This window comes from Pongo abelii, chromosome 10 (genome assembly GCF_028885655.2).
Source record: "Pongo abelii isolate AG06213 chromosome 10, NHGRI_mPonAbe1-v2.0_pri, whole genome shotgun sequence".
NCBI lineage: Eukaryota > Metazoa > Chordata > Mammalia > Primates > Hominidae > Pongo > Pongo abelii.
Genome location: NC_071995.2, coordinates 13,836,960 through 13,861,375, shown reverse-complemented (window position 1 = coordinate 13,861,375; position 24,416 = coordinate 13,836,960). Strand labels below are relative to the sequence as shown.

Genomic DNA, 24,416 nt, shown 5'->3' with positions numbered 1-24,416 from the left:
CAGTCCTTATTGCTCACAGAAAGATACCAGTCCTTACTGCTCACAGAAAGTAGTGAAGCCTCCCTTCACTCACAGAGCCCACACAGGTATGCCCTTTATGTAATGAATGGGCTGCTACAAATAGGTGTGATGCATGCCTTTGTGAATCACTTTATATGTTGAAGACACATTAGAGGAGCTGGCTGTTTCAAAGAAACTTCAGAAGTGCCCATTTCTTAATGTCACAAGCATTTCTGATTTAAAATCATAACCCCTTTCTAATGTATTAGCTTATGAAGTTCCATTTTTTGCCTAAGAGGTTTAATTAAAGGAAGATAAAACTATGCTTAATAATATTCAGTTGCCTGAAAGAGCTATTGCAGAAATGCCTAATATATTACCAGAAAGTAGCTTAATGTCTCACATAAATGTCAAGTTGTCCAAATCAAACTGATAGGCAGCTTAATGAGGGATAAATGTCACAATTATCCATATTTCTCCACATTTTTTTAGAAAAAAAAAAAATTCACACAATGAAGGGAATCAGAATCTGTTTTTTTATCCCTAGAGTTATAAACATTTGTATCAAAATATTTACAATTATAGTATATGAAATAATCTATTAATGAAGAAGCCCAATACAGTACTAGAACAATCCACCAAAGTAATGCAAATTACATGAGACATAAATGTCACAGAAAAAAAGTAAAAGATAAGGGAATACGTGGTTTACTCCAGTCATAGTTCAACTTCTTAATGAAATGTGAGTATTTCCTTTGGACATGTCTGATATGTAAGTATGTTTCTGCACTAAGACAGCCTTCTATAATCATGTGATAATGAAATCATAATGAGAGTTCATCTTCCCACAGTTTTTGCTGGCCAATCTCTCTAACCTCAGCCCAGGTAATTTGGTGGCTTGTCCTCAACATTTCCTTAACCAGAATAAACACAGAGAAATAGAATTAGTAATAATCCTTTTACATAAATACCAGAAATCATGGCATAACAACTCCCCAAAAAGGAAAGGTATAAAAGAAATGGATGAGGAGAAAGCTAATAAAGAAAAGGAGGCAAGATGTCTCAGATTCTCCCTGGGGTAGATCTTCTCAGGGCGATAAAGAAAATGTCTTCCCAAAAAACCCCTTTAGACAGAATCTGAGATGGCTTAAAATAGCTGCTCCAGGGCAAAGCAATGCCTGCTTAACCAGGAATAACATACTGCTTCTAAGTCCTATATAGAGGTGCTCCTGCGGCAGCAGACAGCTCGTCTACCATCTGACTAGGTACCACAAGAGTTTTTGCTTTTTTATTTTAAAGAAAAGATCTGCCCATCACCTATATTTTTATTTATCTCATGGGATTTTCTTATTTTCCTGGGAACGCAGGCACTCTGTTCTTATCATGGCTGAAATATGGTATGCTTAATACTTCACAATTATATAGCACCTTTCACCCAAGGGCCTGTTGTTTGATTTTGGTTTACGTGTGTTTTAATCAGCTTCCAGAATTGCCATGCCTCACCTGTGAAGTGGGATAGGCAGGGTCCCCAAGAGGTGATCACTCCAGATGGTCTAAGCCAGAGCTACCACTGAGCCTAGGAGCCCTGATCCTCAATATTGATAATTAGACAAAACTTCCTCAAAAATGTTAGAGGAAGAGTAATAGGATTGTGCTACAATGAGCCATGTCCATCTATCTCCTGTTGTATACTTAAAAGAAACATTGACTGCATTGAGGGGAATCCTAAAAACATGACCCTAATATGGCACTGTTGCAAGACTGCCCCTTGGATCCCATAGTTTGTGTGGTACTTTCACACTGAATTGTTCACTAGTGACTTTAGAGAAACTCCAGAAGAGCTGCCTTGGCTTTCAGCGAGAGGCCTAGCAAAGATCATGGCATGAGGTCTCCATGAGGGACAGCCATGTGTGAGGTCTGGACTGGGCTCTGACCATCCCCCAGGTTTTCCATTGTGAAAAGGTCTCCTTCTTGGTTTAGCTAACTCACCAGCATGACCTTACAAACTCTCTCTCCTCCTCCCATTTTGTCACTGAATTCCACAGAGCTAAATATCTGTTCCAAAGAGGGACAATGGCTCGCAGGCCAAAGCCCCCAGTAGGCACTTCAGGCTGGAATGTGATGTTTTGCTTTGGGTCAGAAGGGCAGGATGGCTTCCAGGCTTAGCATATTCAGCACAAAGACAATATCTGCTCTTGCCAGAACTTGTACCGCTATTTTAACTCAGTGCAATAGGTCTGTGGACCTCAGTGCATGACCCAGAATTCACCTCGGAAGTGGGGCTGGTGTTGTGGCAGCTGATGGGGCCCCAGACAGTGTGTGTCACTGAGAACAGCTGGAGGCCAAGTCTGGTGGCTGCAAGGAGGTTCTCTGGACCCCATCAAGGGAGCATCAAAGTACTAGCCAACTACTTTCTCCCCAGGGCAGGGGATTGGCAGTAGAGAAACTCCTCAGTAATGGTTTGGGATTTGACCTCCCCCCTTTCCTTCCCCCTCCCCCCTCCCCTATCTGGGTTTTTCCTGTACAGCAACCTCCACTTCCCTCCCAGATTCAATGGCTTCCTCCTCCCCACCCCCCAGATCCCCATGAACTCGTCCAGCCTTATTTCTTTCTCAGGACCAGATAGAGAACGCCGATGATGAAGCTGAAGCAGAAGCAGATCCAGGCCAGGATGTAGGAATAGCCATGGTGACACTCCGACCCTTGGAAGTTTTCACTGCACTTCGCATAACGATCAGTGTAGATGGACACCCCCACCAGAATGCACAGCCCTGCAGGGGAAAAGGAGATGTGTCGGTGTGTTTTCTTACATTAAAAGCAAGAAAAAGTTTTTATAATTTTACGAAGATCCTATTTCCCTCATTAGCAATAGAAAAATGAACTCTAGTGGTTTGTCCCTCAACAGGAGTTCTGTTGGATGTCCCCTGGGCCAAGATCGATGATATGTTGATAAATTAGAGGTGTCTGGGCTCTCATATCTGCACTGGTTTGTGTGGCCATAGTGTGATGTAAAACACAGAACCTCATGCCTACCACCCAGCTGTCCCGTCTGTCCCTCGTGGGTCTAGGAAAGCTATTCAGGGATGCAAAAGAGCATGTCCTCCCACCAAACCAAGTATATTGGGAAAGAACGACAATTAAATGAGAATCACAATAATTGTGTGCATTGTGGCAGTGGTTTCATCTTCCTGAGAACTCCTACCTTTCTGCCTTCTTCAAGTGTCTTGTACACACATGCTACTGAGAGATATGCGCTGCCACTTGGTAGCTACCCAGGAGCACTGGTTTTGAACAATGAAGCAGGTGAGGGTTCTTAACCCAAGCAGCAATTCAAGGTTCTCCACGAGAGAACAAATAACCAGAGGAGAAAATTGCACAAGGAAGTTTCACTGAACCACGTGCTAATCTGTTGAAGTTGCCAGAAGCACCCATGGTAAGATGGACTTAAAAGTGTAAACTGGAGTCTACCCATGAGATACTCACAGCACACCAGCGTGGTGGCCCCTGAGAGGAAGAACCGGTTTCCCTTCTCCATGGTGAAGAGCTGGAACATGAAGACCAGGAGGGCAATGACAGAGAAGATGATAGAGAGAATCATGAAGGCCTGCACTGTCTTCAGGGCATCTGTAGATACAGGGCGAGGAGAACAAGGGCATGAGGTCACTCCAGGGGCTGAACATTCCCTGACCACACCTATTGTCAGCACTGGGTCAATATCTTTATATATACCTTCACCGGCATATGACAGGGTCTCATTGCAGCTATTGTAGGAACAGTTTTTCCAAAGACCTACTGATGTAGCTCCATGATTGGAAACCACCCAGACCTGAAACCAGAAGGAGAAAAAATGTTGATTGAAAGCTGACCCTCTGATTTAAAAAGAAAATAACAAATCATCTTGCATCGGGATCAAATTTTAATAAAGACATTCTATTTAGCCATAACTATGGCTATGCAGCTTATCTGTGGATAAAAATAAGATCCGATTAAAACTGAAGTTCACAAAGTTGCCAAGAGAAGAGAGACAGAAGAATGTGAACCCCGGAAAGAAATCACCTAGCCCTCTTTGGGCTCCACATTCTTCATGACTTAAAAAAATATGGAAGTAACTCAACCACAGTGGTTTAAAATTCTAAGGTTCTGAGAAACAGAAGCCCAGGATGAGGAAACTGGCTAGGTATGTGCAATTCATACACTCTAACAAGATTGTTTCATTTAAGTCCCTGGTTAACCAGGAAAAAAGTGAAATGTCCAACTGGAAAAAATTAAGAAACATAAGACCTACTGGGAAAATAACAATGAATCTAGTGGTTAATAAGCCACTTTCATCTAAACAGAAGGATCAAACTTGACTGTCACAACATGCAAAGTAATTTGATAGTAAAATACTATAGCAAGTGCTTTCCTGTAGGGGCTACTAAAAGCTGAAGGGTGACCTGAATGGATTCCCCCAGACTGATCATGGTGCCGCCATCCCTTCCTGCCTGGCCCAAGAAAAGGAATTATCCTTCTGGAATAGAAAACAAGTGCAGGATCCTGTCTACACACACACAAATGCACACACTGGAAAGGCGGGGCCGGGAACATGCAATCACCTACGCCAATCCCTGCTCTTCATTCAATAAACAACTGTGTGCCTAGCCTTATATTAGGGGCTGGTAATTCACAGATACTCAGCACTTTGGCGCTCATTAATACACTTTGAAGAAGCTTATCAGATTTATCTGGATAGATATAGGAGTTGACATATAGAATGGCTAAATTATAAAATGAGGAGGTCGCATGGGCAGAGGTTGTCTTATCACAGTTATTCTTAATTAGCCTTGCTTATGATCACACCCACTAATGTTTGCAAAGCTCTTCTATCTGAACTTTAAAACTCACTTATACTTTAACTGTGATAGGGACCTAAACAGATTCTGAAACCATGGTTTGCCTGCCTAGTGATTGGTGGCCTTGGTTTTTAGGTCCAAGGAGCTGGCTTTTTTCTGAGAAAAGCACAAGTAAAAGCAAATTGGGTGCTATAAGCCACCACTAGAGGTCAGAGTAGCCCAGGGTTCAGAGAGAAAAGACACTACCTCCATTTTTTTTTCTTGTTTTGTCTGAGTTAGTTAATTCAGTGGCACTGGGTTAATCTTGCAAAACTCCACTTTCACATGCTACTCTTTGCTCAAAATTTGAATTCGTCAGTCTGGCATCCTCTTCTTCCCATCTATCCTTCTAATCAAGCTTCTCCGAGGGGAAGTTCGGCTCCAGCCACATAGGTGTGTGTCCTCCTTATCCTCTCACCAAAGCTTGTCCTTCCTACATGTGCTCCTTTGCTAGCACTCCCACCTGAATGCATCCCTATGATCCTTCCACCTTCCCTCTTTCACTAAGAGAAACCTCAGCCATCTACCACTCCTCCAGGTTCACCTCAAGCTCCACTCACCCCTGCTGCTGGGAAGGCTCTGACCGAAGCCGCTGCACTAGATCCTCCAGCCCTTAACCACCTACAGCTCTAGCAGGATCACTCCTGTGGACATTCACTTTTATCCTCCTGTTATTTAATTGTTTGAAGAGCAAGCGTGTGTTTATTTTGTTTTCCCACAACTGAGCTGTAAGTTCATGAAGGGCAAGGGCTGTGGCTTAAACTTCTTTTGTGCACTTGATGTAAATATTCGAATGATTTCTCAATGAATGAATGAACAAAAGAACATTACTCACATTGGCAATGGTGCTAACAAATAGCATAATAACAGTAGCAATGTGGACCACAAAGATACCAGCCAGCAATACCAACATCTTGGCTCTTTTTTTTTTTTTTTTTTTTGGTAACTCGTGAGCAAAGAGAGTTCTGAAAAGAAAAAGAAAGGGACAAAAACGGTTACTGTCAGATTCAATAAGACGACTCAGCTTTCCCACACGTGTGGGCTATCTGCTAACATGGGGAAGAGCTGCACTAAAAACCATCCCAATCTAATCATAAATTCCTGAAAACACCCCTGTAACCTAGTTCTGATTTGCCTAAGTGCATACCTACATGGAAACAGAATTTGGTTTCTTCTTGGGTATTTACATACTCATTTCTCTAATACATTCTATTTCAAAAAAGGAACAAGAACATTTTATGATAACTGTTCATATTTTATTTTGTTTGTGTTTTAGAGGTTAAAAATAGGACTTTGATTTTCAAAGAAGTAGGCCTTTATAATTTCCAGGTCTCTGTGCAACAATGTCATATAAATGTCCATTTTCCACTAGGAAAATGTCCATGCTTTCATCAAATTGCTCACCCAGCACTTTTAATAGAAGTAAATGCCTTCTGAAGAATAGCAACTATTACTCAATGCCCATACACTGAATAGGCTACTAATTTGATCCCGGGCAAGATATAAAATGTGAGAGGCACAATTCTATTATTATAATGCTGTTTGGTTTTCAATAATTATAACAACCTAATTACAGTTTAATGGTCTGGTCACCCTCTGACCGAGCATTTCAGACTATTATTACTTACACCTGAGCCTTTGGGCTCTGTGTGCCTCATGGCAGGAAGCCTGCCATTGGTCTGGGCAGAGAGTCTTATTTTCCACAGCTCAGTGAGACGGTTCTGGGGGCTTTAAAAGTAATGCAACTTGAGATACCACCAAATGTGCCTTCTCCTTGTACATGACATTTACACAAATTCCAATCCTTCAGGACTCAATACAGAAGACAGGCAAATGCATAAATCACAGGGTGGGAGGATTGGGAACTAATATCGATTAAGAATGTGCACGGATAAACAAAAGCTTTCAGCCATAATCGCAGCAGAGAAGAAGGGAGCCCATTGATCATAAAGCCTAGGAAATAAACGAAGTGTGAAGGATACACGTGGGGGAGGCTATTCTGATTTATGTCAGCTACAGAAGGAGAGCTTTGTCATGCCTAAAACTGTCACAAAGCAGTGCAGGCTCAGAGGGACATCAAAAGAAAAGGGCTTGAGGTTATTCACACCCTAGGCAGAATGGATATGTGGATGCCCCAACCAAGGGAGGAGATGGCCAGGCACATCCTGCAAGTTGTTCCACTGCCCTCTCTCACTCCACCTAATTTAATTGATGCTTTTAAATGTGCTTGAGCCACTTTCATGCCACATCAGGTATTTATTAGAGAGCACTGATACTATAATTCCAACACTTCACTTGCCTTTTATCTCCTCTCACTTTCTTTATCAGGCAACCAAAAATCTAGAATGATCTAATATACATCAGGGTGCCTTGCTCTCTGCAAGCAAGGAATGAGAGGCAGACACTGGCTTCCACCATTCTCCCTGACCCTCTCCAACAGCCCCTTCCCAATCTGGCCACTTCCTTCCAACCCAGGTTGTTTTTTAGGAATGTATCCAATTTAACTGTGAATGCAAAAATGATGACTTTTATCCTGCCTCTTCAGGGGAGAGGTTGGAGCTTTCATGTCTGCTATTAATAATCTCCCCACACATTCAAATTCATTTTTGCTTTTCTCAGGTTCTAGCACACCTCCCCAATTTTCTGCTTGACTTAAATGCACAGTAAAAGAGTTTTTTGAATCAGACAGAGGTTGAATTAGAATCATATCCAGTTATTTGACCGCTCATCTGTTTCCTCATTTAGAAAGTGGAAGTCGCAATGTCAATTGCAAAGGGAAATGTGAGGATGAATTCAGATTGTTTATGTAAAACACCTAGTGTCTGGCACATGGCAGCTACTAATAATGGGGTTGCTTTAGCTGTGGTTATTATTATTACTATTATTCATAAGTGAAGCCGGGTAGCTGTTGCCAACCCAACCCAGTTACTCAATCACTAGGCTGCCCCATGTTAAGTGCAAGTAATAAGATATCGGCTGTCTAGTTCACGAGGCAGGGTGTATAAAATCCTTTCGGTCCTCTTAGAAATTGTCATTTATCTAACCCTTGCCCCTTAAGGGGGGAGACCTCTAAGAGCACACCCTCAGGAAAGACCAGGAGAAAGTTCACTTTCTCAGCCCAACTTCCTCATACCCCCCAAGATTCACACCTCACCAGATCCTGATCTCCTTGCCCCCTATGGGGAAAGGAACAGGCTGATTGCAGGGAATTACAAATATTACATAACGAATACTTATGTTTAATCCTCCTTGGGCTCTTCAAATGACTTTCTTGTTCCTGTTACTTCTAATTTACAAACATCCTCTTCTTAAAAGTGGGAAGAGCTGGAGGGGTCAATAACAGAATATAATCCACCAAGTGAGGCCGCTTAAATGAGTCACAGAAAACATTCCCTCCCTAATAGGCTGTTAGGAATTCAGCAGGATTTTGTCTCCTTGGGTTGCTCTGTAACCCCTAAAGTCAAGTCTGATTTCCTCTGCCCAGCTCACACTCTCTGTCTCAATGACCCCTCCCATGGCACCTCTACCTGGGCCCGTGCATCACAGCCCTGGTGGTGTGCACGAGTGCCTGGCCCCTGGATCCACCTGACCATATGCCCTGCCCATTGCAGGCTGGAAGAATGGATGTAAGAATCAAGCAAAAGAGCGACTCTCTTTCATCTTAGATTTTTGTGATGGTGCCCTCCCTGTCTTTTCACCATGGAAAGAAGCAAAATGTCTTGAGTTAGCAAGTGGTCTTGTGCAAAACACACAGTTCTCTCTGCTTTTAGCTGCTGTATCCAGCCAGAAGGAGGGGCTGTTTAGCTTCAGCTACAACTTCTCCATCTTTTCACTGGCCCATTATTTGTCACGTTTTACTAATATCATTCACTGTCAGTTTAGAGGGGCTTCCATTATTTTCAATGGCCTTCCCCAAAACAGGTGAAAACAGAATGAATTATCTTCTTGAGTTTCTGGGCTGAATCATCCCTAGTTACCCAGTCTTTCCACTGTGCTAGATACCTCCTGCCCCCAGGGAAACCCTCAGTCTGGGAGGAGGTGATCATTGAGGTCTTTATGAAAAAGCCATTAGTGGTACCTAATGGGTAAATGTCTGGGCATTTATCAAATAGCAGAGTATAATAAACAGAAGAACCTCTGCTCCTGAAACTTCCACCCACCCATTACTTGCAAGGTAGCTTGTGGTGAGATTCATTCTCTGCCCCATTGTGAATCTTGCTTCATACAAAGGCACTGAAAAAAATACCATTTACGAGAATTTATACCATTGGAAGTATTGGTGGCTACTACTTATTTCTTAGCAGTGTGTTTCACTAAAACAATAGTAGACTTCTCCCTCAGCCCTCTCTAAAATGATATGGGTGGCATCTCCAGTGGAAAGCATACCCCTAGTCCTAGTAAGGCAGCGCAAACCAAGATGCAGAGAATCACAGCATTGCAATTCTGAATACTTTGAAGCAAGACCCGCTTTTTGCAGAGCATTTGGTGCACTGGGCAGTTCCAAAGTTGTAGGGGAATGCTCATAACAGCGTTCATTTGTGGTGCTTAGACTCCCAGACCTAGGCCAGCAGAGCTTATCAATTCATTGCATTTTTAAAGAACAGGCCATCCACTGACTTCTGTGTGGATGCCAGGAACACATTTCTGTACCCACCACTGTGAGTGGAGGATGATCTCCTTCTTAAGCCTCATCTACCTAACATACATGGCACAGGGGCAGTTAGGGGCTGGGTGGGAAACTGAGGAAGGTATAGGGGTCGTGTATGTTGACTCTGGAGAGAAGTATTATTAAGAGAAATAGAGATCAGCACCTCGGAGCCACACACGGGTCTCTGATATCCCTTTTCTGTTCTTCTTTCTGCCCTAATGGACAGGCTTGCAGTTCCCTACCTCCGACCACCATCTTTTGTTTCTGACCACTGTTCCTCCTTTTCTTTCTGCATTGCCCAGACCACACTACAGCAGAGGTGTCTTTGTGGTCCTAGCTCTAATGCAAACCTCACAAACACTGACCATTCAGTATTCAGATAATGTTCTTAGCTAACAGAATAGCTAATATAGTTATAGTCAGTAGAAATAACCCTGAGGGAGTTCGAGATCATCCTGGCTAACATGGTGAAACCTAGTATCTACTAAAAATACAAGAAATTAGCTGGGTGTGGTGGCACACACCTGTAGTCCCAGCTACTGGGGAGGCTGAGGCAGGAGAATCGCTTGAACCAGGGAGGCGGAGGTTGCAAAGAGCCGAGATTGCTCCATTGCACTCCAGCCTGGGCAACAGAGCAAGACTCCATCTCAAAATAAAATAAAATAAATTAAATTAAATAGAACCCTGAGGATTAAAATTGCTCGTGACTATAGCTCTAAAGGACTAACTAATATGAGACATGAGAGAAGGGAAAGAGGGATAACCAAACCTTTCAAGTTTTCTCCATCCATTTAAATCTTTATTGGCTTCTTGCCTCCCTCTTACACACCACACACACACACACACACACACACAAAAGAAAGAATCAAAGGAACACAGCCCTGAGACTGCCATACATTGCCTTGTTGCCTTTGTTCAGGCAGCCTAACACTTTTAGGGTTCTCTGACCAGTGAGAAATTACTCAGGCCCCCATGGGAGCCTTTCCTTTTCTGGTGGGTAACTAAATCTGCAGAGACTTTGAGAATAATTGACTTCTAAGGAACAGAAGGGAAGTTTAGAGGTGCATAATTTGGCTCCGTGATTGCTAAGCTAGGTGTCAGATAACTTCTTCCTGTCCAGAAGTCTGTGTGTTCATTGAACTGCCATGGGGCCTGGGGGCAGCAGCAATTCTTTAAGAGTGGCCTAAAACACAATAACTGGGAGCAATACAATAGAATAGAGCAACCAAAAACCCACTTCTCCAGTGAAGGAAGTGGTCAAAATCCTGGGCCTTGAGTCACTGAAGAATTAGCCTTAGCCGAGGGGTGGGAGGGGAGCATGCTCAGAAATCAGGGGCTGAAGATGATGCAAACACTGGGGGAGGCCCTCAGGGCTCAAATTTCCATGATTCATTTGAGAGTGGGTGAGATTCTCCCAGAATGAAAGGCATCATGGAGACCTTCTCTACAAAAGGGCATGAGAGAGCTTTCTGAGAAGCAGGAGATGGATCTGGCTGGCATTTCCCTGGCAGCTTAAGAAAGATCAGGTTTTTTCTGGGGAGAAGAGAGCAGTAATGACCACTGCCAAATGTCCTATCTTCCCTTCCCCTCATTCCACTTTTGTTGCCCAAAACATCACAGTCCTACCCTGAGTTTCTACCTCCATTACTTCTCTCACATCCTTCCTTATGTTCCATTCCCATTGCCACTGTCCAGTTCAGGTCCTAGCCTGACTATGGCATCAGCCTCACCCATGACCCTGTCTCTGAACGCCTCCCCTCTAACATATCTTCTACCCTGCTACTGGGTTATCTGACCATGGCACTCCCCTACTCAAGAACCTCCAAACCCCCACCACTAACCACCACCAATCACCAGGAAAGAGGCTCCAAGCACCTCAAGCCAGCCCTTGCAATCCCAGGACTTGGATTTCCAAAAATAAAAGCCCTGCTTTTGTATTCTTCTTTCAGTGACAGTCTATCAAATTCTTTTCAACCAAGCTAAAATCCTACCTCTTCTAAAAAGCCTTCCCAGATCCATAGGTTAGGAGCAGTTTTCTTTTCTCTCTTCTTCTATTGCCCTCACATAGCTTTTTATTAAAACCACTAATGACAGCCCTAAGATTTTAAGTCCCTGAAGGGAGAGTCTTGCCTGTGACAGGTACTAAATAAATATCTGTTCAATGAACAAATAAATGAATTAAGGATGGCCATATTTTCTTCCCCATGGAAAAATAATCAATGTCAAAATGACTGAAGACTCCATAATAAACAGAATTATAGAGGGAAAATATTTCCTTTTTTTAAACATACATAGACTTTAGTCCTTTATTATTTTTCAGCAATTGTTTAATACTTTACTACAACTATGTATTGAGCATCTTATTGTATGCAAACTTTGCTATATATTTCTATATAAATACCTATGTAAATATGTGACTGTTTCCTGAGTGCATTTGAATATACAAGGGTATATATGTGTGTGTTGCCTTTTGTTCAAGAGGAAATAAGTGAATGCAAAGAAAATGTCTTAAATTTCTAAACACTAGTTTGTCTGCAGATTTAACCTTTCTCTCTACTTCTTTGAATTATAGAATCTCAGGACTGAAGAGGGAGGTCTTTAAAATTCCTTTTCAATTCAAGAAAGTCATCTACAAATCTGACCAAAGAACTATCTGAATCACGCTTAGTCTCCTCCAGTCATGGAGAGCTCACTACCTACCAGGATCCCCTCCCCGATTAGAAAGATTTTTCTGACAATACATCCAAGTGTGCTCTTGGCAACGACCACCACCATTTTTAATTCTGCCAGTGAGATTACCCGACTAGACTAATTCTTCCTCTTTCTAGCATGGTTGTCTTCACAGCAGAACTACCAGGTTATCAGAAGATTCACCAGAGGCCCTCACCTTAGATCTCAAAATCTCAGTCAAGTCATAACAGAGTCCTGAGATTACTGCTAGACACTCCCTGTCTTTTTGTTGGCCAATGTTTTTCTGACAGTGAAATTCTGATCTCTTTCTGGATAACTGTAAACTTTGGAGAAAGCTTTCTCACAGCATCTGACCAAAGACGTGGTGCTTCCTCCAAAGCTCGAGGAGAGAGGGAGGCGTAGCCGCTTCTGGTCACTGACCCCCATGAATCAGACGACCCCACACCACCTTCCTCAGCGTGACACCTGAAACTCCGCAGCTGCCTCTCCTTCCTAAGGACACCGCGCAGGGTGGCACGAAAGCCTTTCTGTCCTCTGCGCAAGTCGGGAGCATTTTGTTTTTGTTGGTTTGGTTTTGATGTGTTTGTTTCCCATGAAGGATCATTTGGTTGGCAAAATGGATGCGCATGTAACACAAAAGCAGAAAAGGAAGCACTCCCTTCTGGGGGCAGCCAGAGAGGATGTGTCTGGCGGAGGAAAAGACTGGGATTAAAGGCAGGCTGAGTGGATAAGACCTTGGATGAGCCTCTCTGGCCATTGTTATTGTTTTTTTATATCAAGCGTACTTTTCCATTCTCAATATTGTTTTTATGCAGGGGTGGGAAAGCAGGGTATTAATTTCTCCGTGGGAAACATGGGGAGAAAAAGGATTCTCAAGGGCCATTTCCTCTGGCCTCTGCATAGCTCATGTTTGGTGTGGAAGTAAGGAACCTCAGGTAGGACTTGATGTTGGAAAATACAGGGCAGTTTTTACGACCAGGAGAAACATCATCAATCAAGCAGCAAAAGTAATAGGGACCTACATGCTGCAGGGAAAACAATTATTGTTTTCATCTCCCAAATGCAGGCTATTATAAATGGGGGTTATTATACAGCAAGTCATGTTGGTCTGGTGCTATGTAGACTAGGACAGAGTCTCACATAGTTAGGGGTGAGGATCCAAGGTGTGGGTTGGGAGTGGGGTAAGCACGCTGTATGAGAGAGAGAGAACCTATTGGAGAACCAGATTCTTATAATAAATCTGCCTCTGACCAACTTCTGACTTTGGAAAAATCACATAACCTTTCTGGTCAGTGGCTCCTACAGGCACAGAGTTCAAAGTAGCACAGAGCAGGGCTTCTCAGCTCCAATCCTGGCTCCACGACGTCTGAACTGTGACCTGTAGACCTCACAGGATTAGCGTGAGGGCTGAAGGCCTGTGCCAGGCACAGAGCGGGGGCCACACAGTTCCTGGTTGGTTGGTCTCTTTCTCCATGTAAAATGAGAGGCTTGGGCCAGCAAAATGGGCTTTATGCTTCTCTGGCAGAGCCTGAGGGCCAACAATTATGCTAAAAGCAAACAAGCTACATGAATATTGTTTTTGCAAATGCTCCCAAGGAGAATAACCTCTCTCTCTTATTTCCGCTTGTCCTCCTTTGTGTTCAGGGGAGGGGTGGATCTGGGCAACATCTGCGAAGACTGAGGCCAGACCTGGGCTGTGAAGCTGGGGCCCAGCTCACTCCCCCAGGCTGCAGCTGGTCAAGGGATCGGGCGATGTTCCCTGGGCGAGGACGGAAGCGTGAGTTGCCTTCTGCTTTTGACAAAGGAGTGTTCTGGCAGCCAGAATGTCTTCAAGGGAGAAGTTGCCAAGATAATAACTAGGAGTTTGGGAAGAAAACCTAGGTGTGGCCCGGCCCCAGTGGCGCTTGGGTGGGACCAACAGTAGATGGCGGCAACATGCTTCAACCAGCAAAGCTGCAGCCTCCTGGAAGGCGGCAAGCTGGGAGGGGAGGCCCCTTGCCTAGAGACACCCCAGACCCACCAGATGGGCTCAGGGCTTCATTTCAATTCGTTCTTTAGAGGTTGAGAGGCGTTGAGGTCATTCAGTCCAACCCCTTGATAAGAAGGAAATGCACGTCCCCAAAGGAGAAATGGAATCGAATCAGAGCTGAAGCCATTTCGCACCTTCCAGGCAGGGCTCTTCCACCTGGCATGATTTTCTCTCTCCTGTCTCTTGGCTTAGGGTTTGGTGGAAGTTCTAGAACTTCTACCAGATCTACTGTTCTCTCTTTTCCTCCTACCATCTCTGAGTTAATCAGAGAGTCAGCATATACCCCTTAAAACTGTGCCAATTATAAAAACACAGGGTCTTCAGAGGCCACTGCTTCTCCCTGTCGTTTTGCTGAGAAGGCCCACCCAGCAGCGCCAGGCTGCCTGGCCACCACAGGCCCGAACCAGATCCCCCTGCAAACTCCGAGCAACCTTCTAACCCTCAGCACAGGAGTCCCCACCCCACCCAGACATGGAGACTATCTTTCAGTAAAGGGAAGCTCCAGGTCTCAGCTTCAGAGCTTTCTCTGAGATCAATGTGAACACACTGGCTTGCCCCAAACTAGTTGTTTCAGGGTTGCAAACCTCTCTCCAACTCCCCTTCTCCAGTGTCCTGGGGAAGGGTCTTTGATTCTTTGAAATGAGAAGTCTAAGGATCAAGGACCCCATTGTGCTCTCAGCTCTGATCTGACCTGGAAGAGGAGAAACATTGAAGAGGTTCCAGCCTGGTGGGCACACGTAATGGAAACTAAAATGATACCAAAGAGGTGTCAACTATCCTGAAAAAACAAGAGGTAGCCAATGCGACAAAAGATTCTTCACAGGGGACAAAGAATTGAATTTTGACCGAAGGACTGTCCTGAAACATTGAGGGTGGGTGGTCCCCAAACAAGAGCGGAAGGATGGGAAGGGAAACATCCTCATCACTTCTCCCTTGCTCTTTTGCCCCCTTTCTGTCTTTCTCTATCCACTTAGCTTTTTCTCCCGCTTCTAGGTCTTTCTGCCTGCCTCCTCCCTCAACACACAGGCCTGGGAAACAGCATCCCACTTGCTCTCCCTCCCTCCCTCCTGTCCTAGTTGCATCTTCCTCTTCCTCCTCTCAAATTGTTCCTCTTTGGCTCCTGTCCACACCTGTACACCACACCCTCATGCTGCAGGGTCTCCCTCCTCAAGAAGAGGGTGGAGTTTCTTTCCCAGGGCCAGCTTAGTTTCTCCCTGAGCCTGATTCTGTTCCTGGTGAATGCTTTGCCATTGTCAATGTCTTCGCATACTCAGCCTGCCCTCCTCATCTGAGCTGGCACCCTTTACGTTTAATTACTCAAACCTCTTTTATTCCCAGTGCCGAGTGAATGCTCATGGCTGAGAGTAAGTCCGGGGAACACCATGCCTAAAGAATCTGTGAGTGGATGGGGCAGAGGAGGCTCCGTGGGTCCTCAAGGGACCTAGGAGACGAGAATCCTCTGCAAAATGCCCATTTCAATGCCACGTGTTGCCCTGTTTCACTTTTCTATCAATTTTTACCGATTAAACTAGCTGCTAGTGTCAGCCCAAGGGATTTCTCAAAATAGAAATGGCAGGATCTTAATTTTTTTGTTTTTCGTTTTTTTTGGTGTTTTTGTTTGTTTGTTTTGTTTTTATTTTTTTTTGAGACAGGGTCTTGTTTCGTCACCCAGGCTGGAGTGCAATGGTACAATCATAGCTGACTACAGCCTCAAAGCCCTGGGCTCAATCAATCCTCCTGCCTCAGCTTCCCAAGTAGCTGGGACTACAGGCATGCACCACCACGCCCTGCTTTTTAAAATTCTTCTTTTAGAGACAGGGTCTCACTAGGTTGCCCAGACTGGTCTCAAACTCCTGGGTTCAAGTGATCCTCCCACCTCAGTCTCCCAAGTAGCTGGGATTACCATGCCTGGCTGAATCTTAGAATCTCAGAGCCATAAGGGGTCTGAAAGAACCACCAAGTTCAACTTCCGAAAGCAAGAAGACAAGTGCCTCGCCTGTGGTTACATGGCAGAGTCAAGATAACACCACTGCCCCTCTGTCTTCCTAGTCAGCTGTCTTACGTCTGCTCCAGGATTCTTGCCACGGTTTCAACCTGTGCTGAAAGGGCTCTCTAGTTTAACTACCCTGTTTGAAGAAACAATTCACGAATCAGGCTCAGCAAATAGAAAAACTATCACAGCCACATAAGGCCAAGCGCATCAACAGCAGAGGATTCCATTGCAGTTCCAGGGAAATGCCATCTCCACAACACAAAAGAAAAACTTGACCCAAACATTTTGTTAAAAAGAAAGAGACAGAAGCAGCAATCACCACAGGTGTTTGTGCTTTCATCTTTCTGCTTCAGTATCAGTGAATCTCCCAGGTAAATTGAAGGAAATGGTTTTACCCAGGCAGGACACCAGGGACTGAAGTGTTGCAAAGAGTAGTCTCAGGACGTGTGTATGTCGGGGCTAGGTGCTGAAGATTCAAGTAAACCCCTAACTGGAACCATATTTGGGCTTTCTTGATTACTGAATAGCAAGTGCAGTCCAGAAATTCAAGATCACCTGGGCGGATCTGGGAAGAGTATTAGAAAAGGGAAGCTTATGGTGAGAAAATTCCCGTTCTACACTGGTTAAGGGTTAGGAGCTCTTCTCAAGGGGTTGATACCCAGATTGCTGGCCAGCAATTACAAGGAGGCTACATTTGATGGGCAGCCTGTTCCCGTAATTACTATGATGGGTGGTGACAATGTATAGATGTGGGCTACATGAACTATGGACCAAATTATGGGACAATCCCCAAAAGGCCTAGCTAGAAGCCTGTGTCCTGGTATTGGATTGATCTAACCATGACCTAGTAGGTAGCAACACTGGGTGTGTCCCTCCGAGTATGTACATCTGAGAGTCCCAAATAGGCCTGAGGCTTTGTGTTAGGCAGCTATGTACATACATGTGGGAGGTTAAAGAAGGAACCATATTCATGCATTTAGAAAATTAAATACCTCCAAATCAAAAACCCTGTGAGTATGATTAACTATGTGCATAATTCCAAACTTCAAAAATGCTCCCTGCCCTTCTGAGCCTTAGGCAAAAAAAAAAAAAAGAAGAAGAAGAAAAGATAATGCAATGTAGATCCATCAAGTTGTATTCATTAAATATTAAATAGACATTAAGTGTTTAGAGGATAGGAATCATTGGGTGGAGCAACAACAAAACCAGAATAGATATTTTCTGAGTTGTTTCAGGCCAGCAGAATCAGGAAGTTATAAGGAAGTTGATTTTCCTTGATTTAAGGAACTTTAATAAAATTAGAGCTGGCCTGCTAAGGGGAATGAGTGTGGAGGTACACACTGAGGTTCTGAGCTCCCTGCATCTGGAAATTTTAAGATCTGTAGGATGGCCATCTGTTCAAGATGGTGTAAAAATTAGATTTCTGCATACAGTAAGAGAATGAATGAGATCCAAGATCCCTCCCAAATTTAGAATTCTGTGAACGAAATGAAGGATGAAATGGAACTGACTTGCCTCCTGCCCTTTCCCGTGTCCACGTTTCAGTTATGTGCCCCACCAGGCTCCATAGAGTCTACAGAAAAGCAGTCTTGCCTCATCCACAAGTTTTCCCCAGTCTTCAACGGGTCTCTCTACAGTAGTCCCTGTGGGTCTGGCACTACCTGAAATCCCTAGAGCCACCCAGAGCAAGCCAAGAGGGTCTGTGTTCCCAGGTGAGGGGTCTCCATGAAGCCCACTGACAAGGCTGGGAACTTGATGGGCCTAATCTGGTCTCTAGAGGAAGCAGGAAGGGCTGAGGAAGGCGCAGTGAGTCCTTTCCACAATCCACAGAAGGGATGTCTTTCCTTTCTCCAGCAGTCTGCCCAGCAGTCCTGGGAGATAGCCAGATTCTAAGGATGTGATTTGCTCCAAGTTGGTTCTTGATGGCCTTTTGCCAACTCCCAAGACAGTTTAGTACCCACAAACAATGTAAATGTGGGGGGCCCTCTGACCAGGGCGCCAGACAGGATGTCCTGCAGCCCCCGCCCCCGCCCCATTCTTTGGAGTCTGGGTGGAATTGGATCTGCCCCTGAGGGTGGGAGGCAGCGGGCGGAGTGGGGGGGGGAATAACCCTCACATTTCGGTATTGTCAAAGCTGAAATCCAGAAAAACTCTCACAGCTAAGGGACTCTTTCACTACTTCTTGGAGGAAGAGCAGAGAGCAGGAATCAGAACGGCGTTTTTCTAAATTGCCTTCAAACTCCAGGAAGTAACATGTAGCATATTTTCTCCTGTATAAACCCATAGTATCATGTGAAACGTTGCCACAAATAATGCAATTCATGATGGTTTACACTCCCAACATTGTCAGGGCTTTCCGTTTGCTGACTGGTTATTAGTTTTAACCTGCACAGAACTAAAAGATTTGTATAATTTTCACAGAATGTTAACACTATTGATTTAATAATGGCTTCGCTAATCCACATCCATGTAATGTGGAAATAATAAACATGTGAAGCAAATGTAGGAGTTCCCTTCATCTTGAAAAGTTGCCCTGATGCCTACTCAATCATCCCCCTTGGGGCAGTTTTACAAGAAGCATTGCCTGCTCAACACAGGGTTGATTACATCTAAATCTTCTCTCCCAATGTACTGCCTTTCTAAAGGAAAAGCCTAACTTTGTCAGACAAGCTGAATCCTGTCATTCTCATCTTGTTTACTTGGGGAAAAAATATACCAGCGTCTATGTTGAAATGGGCCACACCTCGGTAGACACCCAAAATGCTAACCGAAAAAAAAAAAAAGAAAGAAAAAAAAGAAAAAGCACCCTTCTTCATTCCTCCAGATTTCATGATTAGCATGAGTGTTTGCATTTATACAATCACATTTCAGGAACGAGAGAAAAGATAAGCATTTCAAAACAATCACTGCCTTCCATGCAGAGAAATTCCACATCCACTTTCTTTTAAAAGTTCTTTTATCGTTTCTGGTATGCCATCTTTTCACTCGGCACTGAAAGGCAGCTCTTTCTGGGGTGAAAGCACAAAGCCACTCAACAATTTTTAACAGGCACAGATGAAGTTCTCCTGCCCCACCCTCTTCTCCAAACCCAGCTTCCCTTTTACCTCCCCCGCCCTCCACATCTGGCCAAGAGAAGGCATCTGGAATCCTCATCAGCTCCTGCTTCGACCAAATGAACCCCTCCCACGTTTCATTTGAAACACCATTTGCCTCCCTCTCTTTCTCTCTCTAACGGTTTTCTTTTTTCTTTTTTCTTTCTTTTTTTTTTGAGACGGAGTCTCACTCAGCTGCCCAGGCTGGAGTGCAGTGGCACAATCTTGGCTCACTGCAACCACCGTCTCCCGGATTCAAGCAATTCTCCCGTCTCAGCCTACCAAGTAGCTGGAATTACAGGCACCTGCCATCATGCCTGGCTAATTTTTGTATTTTAGTAGAGACAGGGTTTCACCATATTGGCCAGGCTTGTCCTGAACTCCTGACCTCAGGTGATCTGCCCGCCTCAGCCTCCCAAAGTGCTAGGATTACAGGCATGAGCCACCGTGCCTGGCCAACGGTTTTCTTTAAACAAACCAATCCCCCTCTTCCCATCCTGTGAGGAGAAAAAAAAAATACTTAAATTTAAACAGAAGTGAATAGAGAAGCAAACAGGCAGGAAAAGCAATGTCAAAAATAAACTGAAAACCAGTTATCTATCCACCACCACCAAAAAAATCCCAACCAACAACCAGCCAGCAGAGAAACAATTCAAGTCCTGAAGAAATCAGAATCAAAACGGAGGAGGTGAAAAACATCTGGCCAGTTCCCAATGTCATTTCCAAAGTGTGTGGTGTTTCCTCCATAAACAGTATCCTATCCCAGCTTGTTTCAAAGTCCCTGCTCCCTCCACATCCTAGAACGAGAACCCGGTCACTGCCAGGCACAATTTTAGCCCCATCCCACTGATTTCCCCAGACTCCATCCTCAAAATACACTTCTCTGAACTTTCTGGAAAAAGTTGTCTCTGTATCCACTTTGAGCCAAAAGTTTCAAGGACTTGGTTCTTAGAGGATCATAGAAAAATAGCGAAGGAAAAAAAGAAAAAGCAAAGCTTAGATGAGGTCAGAAGAAGCAGAGCCGTGGAAACGAAGGAGAAGTTTTGCTGCGAGTCCCCACAGCATTGGGAGCTGTCCTACCTGAAGGGTCCCAGCGACAGAGGCGCTCTGAGTGGCAGGTGCTGGCAGCAGCCCTGGTCCGATCTTCTGCAAGTATGCGACCGCACTGAGGGGAAGGACCTGCCTCCCGGGGTTATAAGTTTCCTCTGCTGGTGTACTGGGGTGTGTAATGGGCGGTTTCTTTTCACTGTGTTTTAAAGGAGTTTCTATGAATCAGTCTGGCTTTAAAAAAAAAAAAAAAAAAAAAAAAAAGATTTGTTGGTAAGCTACGCCCTGCTAAGCTGGCAGTCAGTCAAGAGTGGCTGGGAGTGAGCCATCAATTCAAAGAACCCTGTTGTAGGCTCTCTCTGACTCAGACACACAGACCACAGTGGAAAAAAGGAGGGACATTGCTTCAAATGAGTAATAGGATCACACAAATAGATCTGTTTACTGAAGTCCATTCCTCCTTACCAAAAAGGAGACTTGGTTACCATGGACATAAGGCAAAACACAAGGTTTCAGCCTGGGAGGGGGAGGAAAGGGGCCAGTGTCCTGCTGACTGAAGTCCTAGGTCATCATCCAGAGAGATTCCCAGTCTTCCTCCCCCATTAAATGCATCAGCTGCTGCTCACTGTCAGGAATTATCAGATTCTTTTTTTTATTTACTTCCCTGCCTGACCCTGGTGCACTGTCCTGTGGGTGGCCATACAGGGAGGCCCTGAAGGCGAAGGGGACACACCAGGAGCCCTTGCAGCCCTGCCTCTGAGTGATGGAGCACTGATTGAGCAGCAGAGAATTCCTGGTCTTTCATTATGCTCTGCTAGTGCCCGTGTGGACCCTCCACATTCCAGGAGGAAGTCCTCTAGTTAAGAACTTTGCTCTCTGTAATAATCAGCTGGACCTTGTTCCACAATTGACATTCTTGAACTTGGCCAGTAGCATAATCATCCCGACTACCTCCCTGCACCACTCCTCTCTCTCTCTCAACACTGGAGCTGCGAGAGGCCTGCGAAGTCATCTCATCCCACAGCCCAGGCATTCCACTGGAGAGAGTAAAAGCCCAGATGCCTGAGTTCAAGCCCAGCTCTCCACAAATTTGCTGCGTGACTTTAGGCAAACCACTTAACTTCTCCAAGCCTATTTTCTCATGCATAAAATGGAGATGGCAGGTACATAACTCACAGAGCTATGATGAGAAATACACATATAGGGCTTATGGCAGTGTACATAGTGAGCGCTCAACAAATCTTAGCTACAAGGATTATTTTACTGAAGAAGCAGCTCAGGCCCAGAGAGGTGAAGTGACTTATTCAAGGAGATACAGTACGTTACCAGTAGTAGCTTGGATCTAAGTCAACACATCCAAGCAGTTCTATTTCTGTTATTCTCTGCTGCACCCTGACAACCTATTTCAATTCAAAATATGCATGTGTAGTATTTCTTGATTCATTCCGCCAATACAGGCTGCACAACAGTCTTCACCAGGCCTGATTCAGAGCACTGAGTCACAGAAGTGAACGACATCCCTGCCTCTTGGAACTTATATTCCCTAAAAAGATAGAAAAACATACTGATGGCTATTCACCAAAATGTTGATCAAATTCGATGATAAAATTATGGGTGCAGTTTAGTTTGTTCTGGTCACAATTCTGTATTTTCCAAATCCTCTGCAATGAACCTATATTACTTTCTTTAGGATGTTGGCATGAGGATGGATGGATTTTGGGAAAAAATATTTTAACATGGGAATGTAGAGAATATTTTCTAAGGTGGATGATAAGGAAAATGTAACACACACACACACACACATACACACACACACACACACACACACAATGATTTGATGATGCTGCATCTTCACAAGTCCCTGAGAACTGAATTCTATCTCTGTAAAAGTAAGAAGGTCTGGATTTCCTCACTGAAAACTGATGACGTGATAAAAGACTGCATGTTTCTCATAGAGTTCCTCACCTCTCCCCTCTCTCATTGCTCATTTGATAATAAAAATGCCTGTCTGAGAGGGGCCACTCCCAGCAGTGGGTTGAGAGTCCCTGTGATCTCTGAGCATCCCAACCCTCAGGAAGGGGAGGGTGCCTGCAGGTGAGGCCAGGGAATCCCCAGGCATGTGCTGGCACTCCAAATGGGCCAGTCTCCCCTGCTGGAATCGGCCTCTCTCCCTGGCCTTTTCCTACTCTCAGGGTTACCTTTCACCCCTGATGCCCTCTGCCAGTTTTAAAGTCTCTCTTCCCTCAGCTGCCTGGAAAGGAGAACTGGACTCCGGAGGAAGTGTTCTCAGATGCTGAGGAGTATGTGGTCTGATTGCATTTCTTAAAGAGAAACCTGGAGCCACTGAATAGCAGAGGAGAGGCATTCTCCCTCCCACCTCCTTCTCGGGCTTAACAAAGGGAAAAATCAGGAACTTTTCTTAAAGTACTTGAGTAGAGGAATCCTTCAGTCTATCTGGATTTCCATGGATTTCACAAAGAGAGATGCTGGACTCAGGGAGGGGCTTTCAAAACAGGACTCAGAAAGCAGGAGGCCCAGTTTCCACTCCTACTACCTGGCAGTGGCTGTGAGCGAGGCATCTGCCTGCCTCCATTTCACCTTAAAGTGAGTGGACAGCATTACCTTCCAAATGGGTCTGACAAATCTCCCCTTCCTGTGTGCTTTTGGAGATGTCTAGGTTTGGAGAGAAAATATTAAATGCATTGAGCTGCTAAAACACACACGTGCACACATGCAAAAACACATGCACGCACACACACACGCACATATGCACACACAGAGAGTGGTGCCATAGAAAGCCAAGTTGTGTAAATATTTTTAAAAGATAAATGCAAGTCCAGAATTTCTAAAGACTTATAATTAACCCTTGAAATATCACTGAGCTGATTTTATAAAACAAAGTTATCCAGTCTGGGAAAGAAATTGGATCTGTTCTGGCTGAGGTACTAGCTTTTTGTGCCTCTGGATGTGATTAACTTGTTAAGCCTGAGTGTTCCTGTGGCCATGAGCAGACAATTTTTAGACTACAGACAGTAAACGGTTCAGGGCCTAAAACCACATGGGGCTGGAGATACAGCTCCCCTGACGTTTATATGGTCTTTCCAAACAATGTTGAGTAATCTGCCTTTCTGCTCCCATTTCCCCCATTTGGAAGGTAAATTAGACACATTCATTTTCCGCATGGGCAAAGAACTGGGTAAAGTTTCATTTGACCTCACTCAATAAAGCCATATATTCTTGGGAGGGAATGTCTCTCTCACCCAGTGCAAATGTTACTCCAGCAAAGGGATATTTTCCCCTTTTTCTGAAGCAACAAGAATCAACTTCTGGCACGTTGCCATTTGGGGCAGATTTTCAAGTTTGAACCTGCGTAAACATTTTAATGAACGCATGAAACGAAGGCTTTTAATGACTTATACAAGAAGTCTCCTAAGGCAGGTCTGGCCCCTATAGCCCACAGAAAAGAAAACCAATAATAGCTTGAACTTGTTTTTGTTCAAACTCAGTTAACCGAAAAGAATCCCAAACTATGCAACATGTTCCCCAAAGCTATTATACAAACAGGGATGTCAATATTAATATTAGCACACACTGCTTGGAAGGTAAATAGAATGGGGGAAAAAGTTACACGGTATCTTCCTAAGTCAAAGGAATGTTTGCTCCTCACCACTCCTCTTTGAAACTTGAGAATTTACCAGAAATGTTGTATTCCTTCCCTTTCCTTTCTTTCTTTCTCCAACACTCCTCTCTTTATTTCTCTCTCAGGCTTTCTTCTGGCTTTACGGTTTTTGGGGGGTTTTTTGTTGTTTTTTGGGTTTTTTTGTTTGTTTTTTCAAGACAGGGTCTCGCTTTGTCACCCAGGCTGGAGTGCAGTGGCGCAAGCTCGACTTACTGCAATCTCCGCCTCCTGGACCCAAGCGGTCCTCCCACTTCAGCCTCCTGAGTAGCTAGCACTACAGGCGTGTGCCATCACACCTGGCTGATTTTTTGTTTTGCTTTGTTTTTGAGACAGAGTCTTGCTCTGTCTCCCAGGCTGGTACGCAGT

General features: G+C 44.4%; 1 protein-coding gene across 1 annotated transcript; it reads right to left on the bottom strand.

The window, feature by feature from the left end:
• Positions 1–518: 518 nt before the first annotated feature.
• On the bottom strand, positions 519–20,593 carry EMP1 (epithelial membrane protein 1). Its single transcript, XM_024257412.3, has 5 exons — positions 20,405–20,593; positions 5,707–5,836; positions 3,730–3,826; positions 3,484–3,624; positions 519–2,771 (listed from the first exon to the last, which is right to left on the bottom strand). Exons 2-5 carry the CDS (start codon positions 5,782–5,784, stop codon positions 2,602–2,604), a joined length of 486 nt encoding a protein of 161 aa, XP_024113180.2. The 5' UTR covers positions 5,785–5,836; positions 20,405–20,593; the 3' UTR covers positions 519–2,601.
• Positions 20,594–24,416: the final 3,823 nt, after the last annotated feature.

Bases quoted from the DNA above. Each gene is read 5' to 3' on its own strand.
- EMP1 (XM_024257412.3), bottom strand. From the start codon at position 5,784: ATGTTGGTATTGCTGGCTGGTATCTTTGTGGTCCACATTGCTACTGTT. The intron at 3,625-3,729 runs GTATATATAAAG...CTGTATCTACAG, and splicing joins CCTGTCATATGCCGGTGAAG to ATGCCCTGAAGACAGTGCAG. The intron at 2,772-3,483 runs GTGAGTATCTCA...TTTCCCCTGCAG, and splicing joins GGCCACCACGCTGGTGTGCT to GGCTGTGCATTCTGGTGGGG.